Source organism: Thalassophryne amazonica, chromosome 3, assembly GCF_902500255.1.
Source record: "Thalassophryne amazonica chromosome 3, fThaAma1.1, whole genome shotgun sequence".
NCBI lineage: Eukaryota > Metazoa > Chordata > Actinopteri > Batrachoidiformes > Batrachoididae > Thalassophryne > Thalassophryne amazonica.
The window spans coordinates 69,637,869-69,656,010 of NC_047105.1; the positions used below are offsets into that span (position 1 = coordinate 69,637,869).

General features: G+C 40.5%; 1 protein-coding gene across 1 annotated transcript in view; it reads right to left on the reverse strand.

The window, feature by feature from the left end:
- Positions 1 to 227: 227 nt before the first annotated feature.
- eefsec (eukaryotic elongation factor, selenocysteine-tRNA-specific) overlaps positions 228 to 18,142 on the reverse strand; it is a 30,496-nt gene continuing 12,581 nt past the window's right edge. The window contains exons 5-7 of the mRNA XM_034166650.1: positions 14,725 to 15,372; positions 10,005 to 10,161; positions 228 to 966 (exon numbers count right to left, since the gene is read on the reverse strand). Coding sequence (XP_034022541.1) covers positions 791 to 966; positions 10,005 to 10,161; positions 14,725 to 15,372 — 981 coding nt within the window. The 3' untranslated portion in view covers positions 228 to 790. The remainder of the gene's footprint in view (positions 967 to 10,004; positions 10,162 to 14,724; positions 15,373 to 18,142) is intronic.

Below are 18,142 nucleotides of genomic sequence, written 5' to 3' on the forward strand. Positions count from 1 at the left end.
AATGGGACCCACAACAAAACAGATCTGGAGCTTATTTTGCTTTATTTGCCATTCTGACAATATCAGCAGTCAGTTCATGCTAAATAACCTGTGTTATATTACTGTAATTTAGCCCTTAACAAATGGAACATAAAATAACACATTTTATAATCACACAGGACAAACCATAAACCAAAGCTGAAAAACAGAAAATGTGAGCAAGTAAAGGTCAGGAAGGTTAATCAGGATTGTCTCAAGGCAAAACTCTGGGGAATGTGACTCAGGACTTCAACACAAAAGACTTTGTTTTTTGTTTTTTTTTTAATGGGGCTGGGGAAGTTGTTAGTTGTGTCATGATGTTACGGATTTTTTAGATCAGAACAGATTTGCAAGTTGGTAAGGTTAGACCTTACTTGTGTGAAGCGCCTTGAGGCAACTTTGTTGTGATTTGACACTAGATAAATGAAAATAAATTGAAATTGAAAAATCAGAAATCTCAGAAAAGTAGTGAAACCTGGTAGCATTTTCAAGTCAATTATGGTTTAATAAAAACAGGTAAATAGTTTTCATCAACAACAGACATACTGATCACATATTGATTCTGCATGAAAATCCAAAAGTGTCTGCAACAGTAAAACCTGGATCAACTCTAGTTCCAGAGAGTGAGAGGCAGTACGTCATCACTTCATGTATATTCAGCTTTCCAGCGTTACTGCAGTGAGACATTTATCCATCCCTCAAGCCAATGAACACAAACCTGTGATTCAGAGGCCACGACTCTACAGCACAGCTGAAGCTGATCTCTCAATGATTAGGACTGGGCCATCTTCTTATGGGGATCAAAGATGTAGCGTTTAAAATCCAGGTGAATGCTGACAGGGTGCAGCTCTGCTTTGGGCTCATCTTCATTTGCTTGTTCCCCCTTGTTTCCACCCTTTCCTTTCTTCTTTGAAGATAACAGCTTCTTGGTTTCTGGCTGAAGACCATCTGATGAAAACAGGCCAAATAGGTCAATCCAACTAGACAGATATTCTACAATAAAAATAAAAAGTACCAAGAATCATGTTTAAAGAGAAAACACATTATTTAGTTTAACTAGGTAATAGCAACTGTGAAGACAGGAAGGCCTATAATCTGACATTTGACACCAAAAACTTTGACCTTCACTTAAATGACTGACCCCTGGCTAACCTTCGCAAGGTAATTATGGAATCCTCCTAAATGTGTGCCACGTTTGACCCAAATTACATTGAAAATGTTATTAATGGCCTTGACCTTTGGCAAAAATAATTAAGGCCAAATGTGAGGTCAACCTCCACTGACATACCAAACGTGGCAGAGTAGTAGGCAAATAAACAGGCAGACACGCCCTTGGTTCCAATTATTGGATTTAGGCAAATTTGATCTTGCTGGGTAATTCTACTACCCAACTCAAAATGTGTGCCAAGTTTAGCGCAAATCAGAGTGAAAAAATGTAAACATTTTAAGTGGACCCCAATGACTGACCTAAATTTTGTGTCAATACACCTTATAACATGGGGAGGTGATGGTCTAGTGGTTAAGGCGCTGGGCTGGAGACCAGAAGATCCTCAGCCTAACTGGAAAAATCACTAACGGCTCTTGGGCAAGGTCTTTAATCCCCTAGTTGCTCCCAGTATGTAGTGAGTGCCTTGTATTAGCAGCACCCTCACATCGGGGTGAATGTGAGACATTATTTGTAAAGTGCTTTGAGCGTCTGATGCAGACGGAAAAGCGCTATATAAATGCAGTCCATTTACCATGTATAACAATGATGCTATTGAAAATTTTAATATGATAAATTCTGCAAAATTTTTGACAGTGACAAAATTTTCCAAACTGAGTACAGCTCATATGGATACAAATAAGGTTGTAGCTCGTTGTCTACCTTCCTGAGGTTAGAAACTAGTGTGTGTTTTTCAACAACATTTCTCTTTAGATTTATTGAGCCGTGAACTTGGAATCTGTGAATATTTTTCTAAATATACCGGAGCCTGACACCCACGTTACAACTGACAGGAAACTACTTCAACTGAAAAAAATAGATTTATCATGAATGATATTCATGTTTTGCGACTTACATTTTGCAGGACCTGTGTTCACATTTTGGAAGATATTTTATCAGTATTTATGTTTTGCAATTAACAGTTTGTGGATAATTCATGATTTGCAGCCGATTCACATTTTGGGGATTAACACCCCCTATGACCCTGACCTTTCTCAAATCAAACAGACTCTCGTGCACATACTATGTTGAAAATGGGGGAAAGGACCTAGAAGGAGTAAGGGAAGAGTCAGACAGACAGACAAACATTTCTCAAATTATAATAAAATCCGCTGCCCACCCCCCCCAAAAAAAATCTTCATGTTGTACAAGGTATACCCTTCTACTTTGTACACAGTACTTAAATGCAACCATCTTACTCTCAGTGGATACAGGACATACGTGCTATTGTGTGCAGCAGGTATTAGCACTGCAGCTTGTACTGTGTGGTGACCTCATTATCATCTGATGCCTCCAACTTCCTGAGGTAACTGGTGAAAAGTGGGACAAACCATGGTCTGTGCGGTTTTTTGAGACCCATTTGGCTATGCACACCTCACGCCTCCTGAATCTGCTCACACACACACACACACACACACACACACACACACACACACACACACACACACACACACACACACACACACACACACACACACACACACACACACACACACACACACACACACACACACTCATCGCTCCTCTTTCAGTTGTGCCTTATTCTCAGTTGTACCAACTGAGCTGTTTCTTTGGCTTCTCAGTTGCTGCCTGTGTAGAAGCTACCTTGAGATGAAATTTAGGCTCATATCATGGAAGTCCATTTCTGACATCTTGTTTGCTCTAAGGTGTGTAATATGACCAGAGTCTGTAAGAGTAACAGAGACAGCTGTACTTCTCAAATCAGAGAGAAAGTAAAGCCAGCAGCAGCTCCTTTCCACAAAAACCAACAGCTAACTTCTTAAGCCCCGTTTACACATAGACTGTTTTGTCGGCAGGTAGTACGTAGACCAAAGTTCACGGTAGTTCCGGCTGTTTTCGCGGTGGAAAGGGGCGGAGCATTTCGCAGGCGTTTTGACCGCCGTACTATCAGCAAATGCGCGGATAAAACGCAGCTAAATCCGCCGAATAAAGTGGCGTTTTGACGCCGTAGCATCCGGCACACGTCAGGCAACGGGGGTTAATACCCAGTTCTATCCTTTACAATCGCAGGTTAAGACGCGCGTGAGAATGGCGGTGTTCTGCTGCCGCCGATAATGCCCTGTGTACCGCTGGTTAATACCCAGGTTTTTAGCCAGGCAAATCCTGCGTTACTCCAGGATCTTTTGCATATAGGCACCGCCCCCAGAGTATAATAGGCTAAAGCAGCAGGAATACATGCCTCTGTCACTGCAGGGGGAGGGAGATCATCCTCAGCCTTTTCTTCTCTTTCCTTTCCCCCTCCTCAACGTGTTGCTCCGTCTCCACCACAGGCTCCCCCTCTTCTTCTGAACCAGACCTCTTGGTTTCCTTCTTCTTGCCTAATTCCTTGCCGCTGCCAATTTTCTTTTAGGAGGCATACTGGAGCTTCTCTGCAAAAATATCTGGAGCTAGCCGCGAGTGAGAGGCCTGCATGCAGCGCGCTAGCGTTTTTATAATGACCGCCGCCTATCGGCCGTTTGGAACGCCGTTTTAGCCGGGAGGTGGCGTTTACAATGGCGTACTGTCCGCTAGCGCCGCCGTTTTGTCTGCCTCTGTCGCCGGTTAAAACTCCGTTGAGGACGCCCATGTGGGCTCTATCGCCGTTTTACATGCCGTTGGTTAGGGATACAACGTCGGCCACCAATTACGGCGGTGTAAACTGCGGCACTACAGGAAGGGGCAGGATGAAACGGCGATTAAAAAGTATCAAACGCCATTGTTCGCGTTGTCTCCGTCGTCACGCGAATTCTCCGGGAGCGCTCCCGGAATTATTCGACATGTTGAATAATTTTTTCGACGATTCCCGGTAAAGCCGGAACTAAGCCACGCCCCCTAGTGACGGCATTGAATGAATGAATGAATGAAAATGAATGAAAACTGTTTATTTCGAACATTTGATACAACAACAATTACAAGATAGATCAGTAAAGACAACAACAAAAAAGTTCCTACTGTGTACCCAACATGTCCGAAAAGGGGTAGGGTGAAGCATCAGCTTATTTATCCCTACCCCTTCTTCCCCACAACCAGTAATACCCTTTGCCACATATACACATAAATTCCTACACACCTAAACCGATATCAATATATATATATATACATATATATACACACACATACATATACACATCAACATACACATATATACACATATACATATATACACATATATATACACAAACATAAATATACACCTACACATACCTACTTACATACAAAATACTATATATTTACAAGCCGAAGCAAACAACAAAAACACCCTAACAACGGCGTTTGATCCTTAAGACGGACAAAAACTCTTCCGGGACGCTTCCGGGAGCTCTTACCGTCTATGTGTAAACGGGGCTTTAGTGATCCAGGCTACAAATGTTAATATCAGTTTTAAGATGCCTGGTGATGTGAAATTGAATCTGGTGTAAAGATACACAATACAACCTCTTTAAAAGAGAGTAAGCCTTAAAAATAAAAGTACATATGTGGTATTATTCACACTTGGGGGGGGGGCAAAATGTTGAACTGGAATAAAAATGAACAAATTTGAAACAAACATTTTTAAGGATATAGAGCCTTCAGTAAATATAGTTATATTCCATTTCCCATATGGATCACAATGTACTGCTCAAAAATTGTAAGTGGCTGCATCACAATTTACTTCCATATCTTATACGAGTTCATCCGTAAACAGAATAACTTGATACACTTCCTAATGCTAGAGGTGTCAATACCAGCAAATTTCTACATTATTTTAAAATGTGAAACAGCTATGTATGTGTCAATATGTCTGAAACATATAGTATGCAAGAGTGAGGCAGTTCAGAAGATGTAAAGAAGGTTCTCTTTCAAAATGTTTTTGTTTTATCTTCCCTCCTGGTGTGGATCCACAGATCGGAGCAACAGAAGGTAAAATAAACATGGCAGACTTCCCCTGAAACACAGGCATCCCCAGAGAAATCCTGGGAATGTAGGTCGGGATGTTGGGCCTAAAACTCTTACCACATCCTCAATGTGGTCTGCAGAAAGCCAAAATGTAAGCACAGAAAGAGAAGTGCTCCAGGTGTGTGTAGTGATGAATACACAATATTACCAGGAGCCTCAAAATGAGTCTGATGTGCTGCTCATGCTCAATAACGTCAACATTTCAGAATAAAATGTGGATCAGAGAAGCATTCCTGTGACTGAGGAGCTCATCAATTTTGATTCCATTTTAAAGTACAAGTGCATCTCAAAAAAATGAGAACATCCTGAGAAAGTTAAATATTATTTGTTGAATATTTCAGAAGGTGAAAATTTTATATACCGCATTTTCTGGAGTATAAACTGCACTTGTCCAAAAATGCATCTTTTAGAGAAAATATCTGTATATAAGTCACACCGGAATGGAAATTGCATGATTTATTGCCCGGTCCCACTGGGGAGAGGATTAATTGCACACGGATTGAGTATACAAATTACGGGCGTTCACTGTCGTCTGCAACAAAACTGGCCAAAAATGACAAATGTCTCAGTATGAATTACAGATATATTAATAATGTATAGCGAGTATATGACGACCAATCACAGATGTATAACGCATGTATTGTGAATGCATCGTGCACGTGTGGCGGCAAGAGCGGTTGTAATGCGCGTGCGTGGCATCTGCATTGTGGTCATAACAGAAGCGCACTCGGGCCTGTCAGCATCACTATTCACACCAACACCACAGCCTCTGGAGCAATTGCTGGACTTGGACACGTTGATTGCTATGTTGTTGGATGGCAGCAACTATCAGGTCTTTGGGGATCCATAACTACATCTGTACGTCTCCACATCTGGACTGGCAATGACTGGCAGGTATGTCAATTTCTGTTTGTTATGCATTCACTAATTGTCCACAAATCAGATGCAAAGCAGACGTAATACAAACGCTTCATTCGTGGCCAATCTGTCTGCATTCGCCACAACTTATTTTAGTTTGTGATGTGGATGTGATAGGCACGCTATATATCCATTTTACACACTGTCCCAGTCCGCTGCAAAGCCGCAATACCCCGTCAGCTGTGGATATCAGCGGATAAGCAGCGCATAGATTGTGTATGTATTGAGTATGTATTGCGTATGTCATTCGCAATCAAAATTTTGTGTAGCTCAAATATCCTGGCAACGGACAAACGTGCCTCTGCGGATACTTGCGGACGTGTGCGGATGTCGGCCAACTCATACAAGCATGTTTCACAGATATTGCGGATGTTTAGTGAATATGAACCAATTTTGTGCGCAATTCATACGCAAATCTTCCCAAACGCCAGTGGGACCGGGCCCTAAGAAGCACAGTTAATGATGCTAATTAACACAAACACTGCTTCAGTGATCAGAAGCTAAGAGCTAAAGTGCAAACCTCGAGTAATCTGCTTCTTTGAGACACTGAACAGACTATCATATGTGAAGTGAACCTGTAAAGTAATGAAACATTTGAAAATTATTTTATAGTAGATTTGTAAAAGATAAACTCTGTTAATTTTTTTTCTTCTTAAAAAAGCTGTCCTTGTAGTTTCAAATAAGTTAAAATGAGGTTTCTTCCACATAGAATTAAAACAACAATAATAACAATAATAATAATAGTCCATCTTTATTCAAAAGTGTGGTATTCCAGTTAAAAACCCATAATTTCTTAAGAACAAATAGCAAAATAAGCCTGGGTCCCACCGAATAATAAGCCATGAATAATGAGCCACGCATAGGTGTGTCAGCGATTATTCACAGAATGACCCACATTTTCATCTATCACGTATCCACTACTAAGGTGCCTCTATGTGCCTCTCCATACCCTGCATGTGCCATGTAGCAGCCACTAGTGAGCCACGACCAACCTGTCATTAAAGCCTCGAATGGCTCGCATCAGCCACACTAAACCACGTAGTGCCGTGATAGCGCCATGATAACGCAATTTTGGCGCACGTTTAGGCATGGGTTTGGTCAAAACCTCCAGCCCTCCCACACCTGGTCCCTTTAAAGTGTGGGTTTTCAATTCACAGAAGCATTTAAAGATGTCACATTTTTTTAAATGCAGTCAAAAAATAGACGCTCCAGTACAGACTCGCAGCTGTGCGCCAGGCTGCTGTCCACCTGTAATGCACCAGACCAGCAAGAACCGAACCAAGGGTTCCTGGACTGCTGCCTCTGTGCTGCTCACTGGCTCCACAGCTTGCTGGCTTTATTTCTTCTGCAGTTTTAAACACACACACACCGTGATCCCCCTTTTAACTTTGTGGTCCTCTGTTTATTTCTGCAAAATCTCTCTTTTGTGCACACGCTGCTGTTGTCCATTCATGGACAGCCGCCTCTGTGCCTTCTCACTGGCTTCCTTTCCAACCGTGGCTTGCTGGCTTTAAACAGTCATTTTCACGCCGTGATCCCTCATCTGTTTATTTCTGCAAAATCGCTCTTTGAACACGGTGCCATTCTGCATACACAGTGAGGTGGCCACTTTAATTATATACACCTGTGGATTCTTCTGCAGCTTACAAGTCACCGTGATACAACTTTTAACTTTGTGTTATGTCTTCAAAATCGGTCTTTTGCGCATTCTCCTGTGTGCACAGCTCTGTGCTGCTTTTAGCAGCTTCACTGGAGTTATTTCTTCTGCGGCTTTAAACACACATCCACTTTCACACAGTCATCCAAATTTTAACTGTGTTCATCCAATACTGACTGAAGAAAAAAAAAAAAAAAAAAAAAAAAAAAAAAAAAAAATCACTCTTGTGAGCTGATGTTCTGTCTAAATGCTTGTTTGGAGTGTGATGAGTCACTGCCTCAGTGCACAGTGAGCACACACAGTGGAGCTCATGTGATCCATTAACAAGATATTAAATCAACTATAGACATACCTTAACAGCTAAGAACCATTTTATCAAGCTATAAAAACATTAAAAATAGTTACCTTAAGCTGTTCAAAATACATTCCACATGGATCAGGAAAGAAAGGGAAAAAAGCGTCCGGATGAAACAGTCATCTGTGATTCCAGAAGCAATTAGAGGTGTTTTCAGCATCCAAGGTTTGGCAGAAAATGAGTAATCCACTACAAAGTAATTACTTTATATGCAGCGCCCAGCGCACAGAGCAGGTGGAACTGTGTGCGCAAGAGGGCAGCCGCTCCAAAAATAGCCTCTCAGGTCCTGCGTAGTTGCCAGGCGCTCGGATAATGGGCTTTTAGCAGCCTCATAAGCACCACGCACATGCCTCTAAGTCATCGTAGTAACTCCTACACAAACTGCCCCACGCTGTTGTTGCTGAATTTTGAACATCTTGAAATTAGCGCCACGCTCAGAGAGGAGCCTCATTAACTGAAGATAATGCCTCTAAGAGCCACTATTCTCCCACGATAGTTGAAGAAACCCTCTTGTAGCAAAGAAAACATGCTCCGTGGCTCATTCATCCTTCATTATTCGCTGGGACAACAGGCTATAGCAATTTTTTTTCTTTGTCATCTTCCATTTCTTCTTCTTCTTCCTCCTCTCCCCCCAATTAGCCTACATTTTTGGGACACCTCTCTTTAGTGATTGGACAAATTACTCCATTTTATTTGAGTCTTTATAGAGAGCATGAAGTCTGCTGTTTGGGAATTTTCCACTTTGTCATTAAATAATTAACGATGGATTATCACACATGGATCGAACTTCTAAGCCCATTAACACAGGAGCATACGCTCAGTTTGTGGATTTCTTTGTATATAGAACATTTATTTCCTGAAGTGAGTGACAGTAGCCCAACTAAAAAGGTGAGTTCAGTTCTATCAGTTATTGTTTGTTCTGCTTCTCTGCTGAATGCTGCAGCAGTGCAGGAACAGACATCCATTTACTCAGTTACATGCATCATTCGACAGGTGATAAAAACATTTATTCCAGAAAAAAAAAAGATAACAGTGCTACTTGTGTTATCTGTAAAATGACTGTTTCAAGTAAAGATGGAAACCGGTGCCATCGGTTCTCAAAGGAGCAGTGTGCCCTTTACTGAGGGTAACCATCCTCTGTTACAGGAACATTAACCCCACAGCTCACACTGGCTCGGTTTTTGATATACCCCCCACCCCCAGGACTATGGAATACCTAGGTGATAAATGCTCTTAAGAATAATGTACAAATATTCTTTCATTTCATCCAACTGATATGATGAAGTTGTTGCTACAGACAGCTCTGAAGTTTGACTCGACCATCAGCTCCCAAACAGCCAAAGCCTTTTACACTTGCTGTTCACTGATGGAAAATGAGCAGAGAAATGAGTGTCAGTATTCAGTCACAACATTTATAGTTAAAGGTTTGAACCAAGTTATATCCTTTTAAGACAAGAGTCATCAGGAGATGACATATCCCCCCAGTCCCCACAAATTAGTAATACAAAGTGTCGGGGGTCACCCAAGTACACCCTCATGCTGAATTGGGTCTTCAGATATCACACAAGCAAGGGTGGCAATGACAGTAGCTTGAATGTCTTGCTGTGACCTTGAAATTATCCCCAATGCCACCGTAATCGTCTGTTGCTGGGGGACTACCCAAGTACACCCTAATGCTAAATATGAATGAAACTGGTCAATTTGTTCTTGAGATATCGCAATAACAAACGAAAACGGAAGGACAGGCGGACATGTTGAGCGCTATACCCCCCCCCCCCCCCCCCAATTTCATCCCAGGGGGGATAAAAACTGATCAGGAATCAATAAAGAATGGGAGTTGATAATGGTGCTGGAATGCAATAAAATGTTATTAATTTCCATTCCTCATCAAAAAATAAAATAAAGTGATCCCTTACCTGGTATCCGTATCTTATACTTCCCACTCTGTCCAAAGCCGCCCTCAATACTTCCAGTCTCGCCTGTGGAAAGTGTGACTTTCAATCCAATAAACAGCTGTAGGTTGGTCTCTTTTTTGAACAGATTGCGGCCAATCACCGTGTAATCATCAGTCACCTGAGTCAAGAGAAATGGTAACAAGAGAACTTCAGCATCAACTATCAAAACAATCAGACTAGTGCTGCACAATCAATCTCATGTTCATCTTCATTGCAAAACTGAACGGTGAGATTGCACATCGCAGGTTTTCCTCAGATCATGCAGGCCTAACAGACCATAAAATATGGAACATATTACAGCTACGTATTGAATATCCTGCACACTTCTCACATCACCACATCTTTATTGCCCCCTGTTCACATCAGGATGATGTGTGGAGGCGATTTAACCCAGTGCTGAGCAGTTTGGGGGTTCGGTGTCTTGCCAAAAGACACTTTGGCACCCAGCCGCAAAGGTGACACAACATCCGTCCATATGATTTAAAACAAGTTTGAAAATACCAGGATGTGCCTTATTTCGATTGCTTTTTCCTTTGATATTTTCTTCTCAAGTCGGTCACTGTTTGTGCGGTGTGACGAGGATCAGCTGATGGACTTTGTTTAACTGTCGCATCATTCACTGACAACAACATTCTCTCAGGATTGCCGCCTGGCTGTCTTGCATTCTCTCTTTTATCCTTTTGCACATTTTATGCTGTATTTGTATTTCTTTGCTTATCATCCATCACTAAGTCAATTTAATCCACTACTAATCTGATAACATTAAGGCACCGCTCTGTCTGCAGCGCACCCGCACCATCAGCTCTTCCTTCTTCCTCTGCCTAACCCACATTCATTCTTGAACATTTGACCCTGACGTCCCTCAAGCGTGTCTGATGCACTGATTAAGGGGGAAGAAAAAAAAAAAAAACACTTTCCATATATCATCTCACAACAATGTCAGTAATGTGTCTTCTTATGAAAGCAAATTCTTAAATACTGAAGTGTTCATGCTTCGACAATTGCAACTTCGTGTGACCATCTGATCCTTTGCACATACTGTTCTCTTCTTGAGTCACAGACTCAAGCTGTCAACACCCTTAGGTGACAACAGCAGGAAAACTAATTCACACACTTAACCCATGGTCTGAGTCGGACCCTCCGCAAGGGTGTCTGTGCATGCAGACAAAACTCAGTGTATGGTGCATACTGGCAAGTCACAACAGTTTTGATACATCTCAGAACTGAAACGATGCACAAGCTGCAGCTAATAATCATTTCCACAATCAAATCAGTGCTGATGCAATCAGCCAATCAAAGGAAAAATGCTACAACTATTGTGTGATCAATTATTTAATTCACCTAGAACAGGAAAGTCCACACTTTGAGGGGTTCTGATTTCATAAAACATGAGGACTTGCTGATTTACTGATTAATATTACACACTCCATTTCTTTGGGTGTTGGACTGCTGGTCTAAATAAAGCAGGTAATCTCAAGACTTCACCTTGATCAAAGTTAGCTGTAATGGAAGTTTTATTTTTAGGGTTACACCAATAATAAACATAATACTGTTAAACTCAGGTCACCCAAAGTTTATGCTAGAGAACTAGTACACAATCGGCTGCATTCTGTGAATTGGTCTGATGTAGAGTGTACTGATGTAGATGAAGCATGGTCCAACTTTATACTGAGCTTTTTAAAGATTTAAGTCATTGAATCTTTAAACCTACTTACTTATTACTTACTTACTTAGCCTTGAAATAAGGGATTCATAATGACACTGCCAATATGATCAAAATTTGCGTTGACTAGAAAAAAAATTAATTAGTTGTTGCCCTGAAGGGGAAAATTTCAAAGGAATAGATGGCCTTGAACTTACTGCATCAACTCATATAGTCTATGGTAGTGAGGACATAGATTATGTAGGCGCTTCCCCCAAAATGTGCAAGGGATGCTGGGAATGACATGGCGACAGCCAGTCAGAATGGACAGACAGGGTAATGTCAGCTGGCTGCCCGCTCCAACAAAGTACTCCAACATGGCAGAAAACGCTCAGAAACAGCTTTTGTATAAATCTAATATGTTCCTCATACGTTTTGTAAAAGTTAGTGAGAAAAAAACACTTCTAAATCTAAAAATGCTATCCTTCTAACCAGATAACACCTCCGAAGTGAATTACAAGACATCCCACAGACGTCACTGTGCAGGCAACACCTGAGAACTTCCAGTCATTTCAAAAGCTTATGGATGTGCACATGCGCTAACTCCTGCAGACAGTGTAAGAAGGAAAACAAAATAGTAGTTACTGAATCCGGTGAATAAGGTGGAGGAAAATAAACGCAATCCCAAAAGCTCTGGCAAACCCTGAAGGACCTTGGCACATCTAAATCCAAAAACAATTCTGCTAATATAGGACTTAAAATAAATGATGAATTATATTTTTATAATGCCAAGATAGCTGAGAAATTCAATAACTTCTTTTCAATTGCTGCCTTCTCTCTACAGTATCAACTCATTCTGAAGACTATCCATAATCGAAATTCAAGCAAAGCAACTGCGTTAGATCAGATACATGTATGCTCGATTTCTTAAAGATGGTGCAGAGTTCGTAACCTCACCACTCACACATATTCTAAATGTCATTTCCTCTGGTAAAATTCCAAATCATCTTAAGTCTGCTAAAACTACACAAATGTACAAAAAACAACGTAAAACTGAAGTAGGCGACTACCAGCCAGTTGCAAAACTGAGCACAGTGAGCCAAGTATTTGAAAAAGGGGTTTATGAGCAACTAAATCAATATTTCACAGATGACAAGCTCCTGTGTATGAGCACCAGTCAGGTTTCCATCCTTCTCACTCCACAGATACGTGTCACACTCATTTGACTGATTTAATCAAAACCAAGCAAGATGGGAAATTTCACAGGTATGGTACTTCTAGGTCTACAAAAAAAACTTTTACACTGTGGAGCATAGCACAAAAAAATTTAACTCCATTGTTGACTGGTTCCGAACCCATTTGTCTAAAAGGCAGCATTGTGTTGAAGTCTTTGGCGTTACTTCCCCACCTGCTAATGTGGCCTGTGGGGTCTCCTAGGGATCCATTCTGGGTGCTCTTTTGTTCCTCAAATATGTGAATGATATGCCCATTCAAAAGCTGCACCTCATTGAATGGAACATTTCATCTTTCACCTCAAAATATTCTTTCCATAGTATGAATGAAAAAAACATTCATTATTTACGATATGATATACTTTATTATCCCAACAAGGGAAATTCATCTTGGACTCATATACTGCATACAATGCATGATAAAAACAATTAAGAAAAATCACAGGTGTTATTTATCTTATATAACTCCTAAAATAGATCCTTGTCATTTGATTACCAATTTATAAACAACAGAAAGAGACTTACAATTTGGTGTGCATCACTGGTCCTTTGAGGTCAAGAGGTTCTGAACAGTCCAACACAAACTTTAAATACCAATCCAGTCCAAACAATCAAACTAATCAGCTTTTGTAATAACATCTCTCACAGTCTTAAAATGACAATGTAGTCCATACCTGATGCCGTGCATCGACTTCTTCATGAAAATTCATTCTTCATGTACAGATTGCTGTCTGCTTTCCTCAGTCCAGCAAAAAAAAAAAAAAAAAAAAAAAAAAAATCACAACAGAAATTTGTCGAGCTCTTCATCCAAAAGCGGTTCTACTTCAGCTAGAGACGTCCCAGCAAATACTGCAAAATGCCTCCAGACGGCTTACGGCGTACTGAATTTGTTTTTTGTGTGTTACAAGAATGAGCAAAATCAATAAGCTTGTTCAAATCATCGTCTGTCACCAAAATAAACTCTGCCATGTTTGTTTTTAAGCTGTTTGTATACTTATAGTTTTTATGTATGGATCAGAATGGAAATAAGTGTTTTCAGTCTATTGTGTTATCCATGTATTTGTTTAATGTATATACTTTGGTATGTGCATTGAATTGTACTAAATTTCAATTCAGCTTCCCATTTTTCAACTAAATTACATACTGATTAAATGAAAGTACTGACAAATCCTTCAACAATAATAATTTCTTTCTGCAGCCCTAATATGTACACTTTTTTAATGAAGCTCATTAAAACTAAATACAAGGGGAGAAAGTAAAACCCACAAAGGAGAGAATTAAAACATGCTCCAGAATCAAAGAAATTAAAAAAGAAAGAAAAGAGCACTGAGTCAGGTTAATTTGGAGCCACGTAGGTATTCCTGTGCCACTCAGGTGTGTCCAAACAACGCCAGTGTCTGACAGCCAGACAGAGCGAGAGGCGTCAGGCGGCCACCCATGCACACCTCCTCGTCACAGCACATGCAAAAACGCGTACATACCAGGACTGCATATGCATTCTTGTTTGTGTGTATGTGTCTGTTTGTGAATATACAATAGGGGCTCTGTCTCAGTGGCACGGTTCAGTTCCGTTAGCAATGAGAAACATGAAAAAAAAAAAAGAAGGTAAAAGATGAACCAACCAGGAGGTGAAAGAGAGGGCACTGGAGAAAAGGGTTAAGGTTAAAGTCAAAGCCAAACAGAAAGAGACAAATGGAAAAAAAATAATTTTGGATAGAGACATAAACTGGCAATGAATATTTATTTGGTCACATAGTTAACTGGAACACATCAAGATGAATATATTTTGACTGAGGTTTCTACTCACCCTTTCCACCTGTCCTTCCTTGCGTTTGGTCTTGTAGATACAGAGTTGAGGCAGAGAGGTCTCAGCGTAGGATTTATCTTCAAAACCCTGTAGCAGATGACCTTGGAAGGCCAATCGACATGCATTCGCATGGATGTCCGTGTCAAGTTTGGATCCAATCACCAGGCAGAGAGAGGGACATGTGACTGGCCGCTCAAACTCCAACAAGGCCCACTGTTGTGGGTCTGGATGAGGCCCCAAGCTTGCCTCTCCCTGACCGGTGACATACTCATCCTGGTAGAAGTATTCCACATTGAAGGAAAAAGGAGTTTCCAGTGACCAGGGCTGTGGGGTTGGCTTAGTGTCCGAGGAGGCTGCAGGAGCACATGTAGGGGGGAGGCCGAAGAAGGTCACTTTTGCCATGACAGTTTCATGGCCCACTGTGATGTGGAACTTAGTCCGGGTAGCAAGCCCACCCTTGAAGTACCCAATTTTCTGAACAGAGATGACAGCTGCATGAAGAGTGCGCAGTGACCCTGGGGTGCACACTAAACCTCGCTCTAACAGTTTTGGATCAAACTGTGTCACACACACACCCACACGATCCCCTTGCATGGCCCCTGACACAGGCTTCCGAAACATCTGCAGTGACTTTACCTTCTTAGTCACCTGATGGCAGAGACCAAAAAAAAAAAAAACAAGAAACCATAGTTACTAACACATTTCTACAAAAATTATAATAAAAAAAACGACACAATTCACCACCAATAGAGCACATTTGGAATTTTATAGAATTCAAAAGGTGCAATAAAAATCACAGAAGATTAAGTACATAACAAAACACACTGGCACTGTGCTAATAAAAGTTCATGATTTAATCTTTGCACAAACTGGGAAATGCTGGTTGACTTTTGCCATGAATGTTCATTTTTAACCGTGTGAATGAATTTTTGCATCCTGCCTTAAAATTAAAAAATGGCATCTAAACATGAAACAGAGCGAGATAAAAACAAAAACCTACACATGCTGGACTCACTTTTACACATGCGCTAATAAATCAACATCCCTACATATGAGTGGGACAGCAGCACCTTTGAACATGTGTACAACACACCAAGTGAATAAAATTTGAAGCAGCCGTTGTTCTTGTGAGACCCTAGCAACATAGTAGTTTCATCACCTGTGACAGCAGGGTTTAATCCCAAAGTAGGAGGCAGAAAATAGAAGTCATACATACTGTAAGCAGGGCTGCACCCACTGTAGTCACTACAAATGTTCTTGTTGCCATCTTTTAACACTGTATATATTTTATTCATGACTTAAAGTGTGTGAGTGCATATATATATATATATATATATATATATATATATATATATATATATATATATATATATATATATATATATATATATATATATATATATATATATACACACACACACACACACAACCCCAATTCCAATGAAGTTGGGACATTGTGTAAATTGTAAATTTAAAAACAGAATACAATGATTTGCAAATCCTCTTCAACCTATATTCCACTGAATACATCACAAAGACAAGATATTTAATGTTCAAACTGATAAACTTTATTGTTTTTGTGCAAATATTTGCTCATTTTGAAATGGATGCCTGTAACACATTTTTAAAAAGCTGGGAGGGGGCAACAAAAGACTGGGAAAGTTGATGAATGCTCAAAGAACACCTGTTTGGAAACAGATGAGTGTCATGATTGGGTATAAAAGGAGCATCCCCAAAAGGCTCAGCCGTTTACAAGCAAAGATGGGGCGAGGATCACCACTTTGTGAACAACTGTGTGAAAAAAATAGTCCAACAGTTTTTTCTGTGAAGGTTCTCAGTTGTCCAGGTGGTTTCCATAGTAGAGAAGCTTGAATCTTCGACTGGACTGGGTTGCTCAACGCGAGGACGTTTCGCTTCAAATCGCAGAAGCTTCCTTAGCTAGAGGAAGCTTAGCCAGAGCAAGAATTTTAGCTGAGGAAGCTTCCGCGATTTGAAGCGAAACCTCCTCGCGTCAAGCAACCCAGTCCAGTCAAAGATTCAAGCTTCTCTACTACAACCCCTGGCAAAAATTATGGAATCACCGGCCTCGGAGGATGTTCATTCAGTTGTTTAATTTTGTAGAAAAAAAAAGCAGATCACAGACATGACACAAAACTAAAGTCATTTCAAATGGCATCTTTCTGGCTTTAAGAAACACTATAAGAAATCAGGAAAAAAAATTGTCAGTCAGTCAGTAACGGTTACTTTTTTAGACCAAGCAGAGGGAAAAAAAATATGGAATCACTCAATTCTGAGGAAAAAATTATGGAATCATGAAAAACAAAAGAACGCTTCAACACATCACTAGTATTTTGTTGCACCACCTCTGGCTTTTATAACAGCTTGCAGTCTCTGAGGCATGGACTTAATGAGTGACAAACAGTACTCTTCATCAATCTGGCTCCAACTTTCTCTGATTGCTGTTGCCAGATCAGCTTTGCAGGTTGGAGCCTTGTCATGGACCATTTTCTTCAACTTCCACCAAAGATTTTCAAGTGGATTAATATCCGGACTATTTGCAGGCCATGACATTGACCCTATGTGTCTTCTTGCAAGGAATGTTTTCACAGTTTTTGCTCTATGGCAAGATGCATTATCATCTTGAAAAATGATTTCATCATCCCCAAACATCCTTTCAATTGATGGGATAAGAAAAGTGTCCAAAATATCAACGTAAACTTGTGCATTTATTGATGATGTAATGACAGCCATCTCCCCAGTGCCATTATCTGACATGCAGCCCCATATCATCAATGACTGTGGAAATTTACATGTTCTCTTCAGGCAGTCATCTTTATAAATCTCATTGGAACGGCACCAAACAAAAGTTCCAGCATCATCACCTTGCCCAATGCAGATTCGAGATTCATCACTGAATATGACTTTCATACAGTCATCCACAGTCCACGATTGCTTTTCCTTAGCCCATTGTATCCTTGCTTTTTTCAGTTTAGGTGTTAATGATGGCTTTCGTTTAGCTTTTCTGTATGTAAATCCCATTTCCTTTAGGTGGTTTCTTACAGTTCGGTCACAGACATTGACTCCAGTTTCCTCCCATTCATTCCTCATTTGTTTTGTTGTGCATTTTCGATTTTTGAGACATATTGCTTTAAGTTTCTGTCTTGACGCTTTGATGTCTTCCTTGGTCTACCAGTATGTTTGCCTTTAACAACCTTCCCATGTTGTTTGTATTTGGTCCAGAGTTTAGACACAGCTGACTGTGAACAACCAACATCTTTTGCAACATTGCATGATGATTTACCCTCTTTTAAGAGTTTGATAATCCTCTCCTTTGTTTCAAATGACATCTCTCGTGTTGGAGCCATGATTCATGTCAGTCCACTTGATGCAACAGTTCTCCAAGGTGTGATCACTCCTT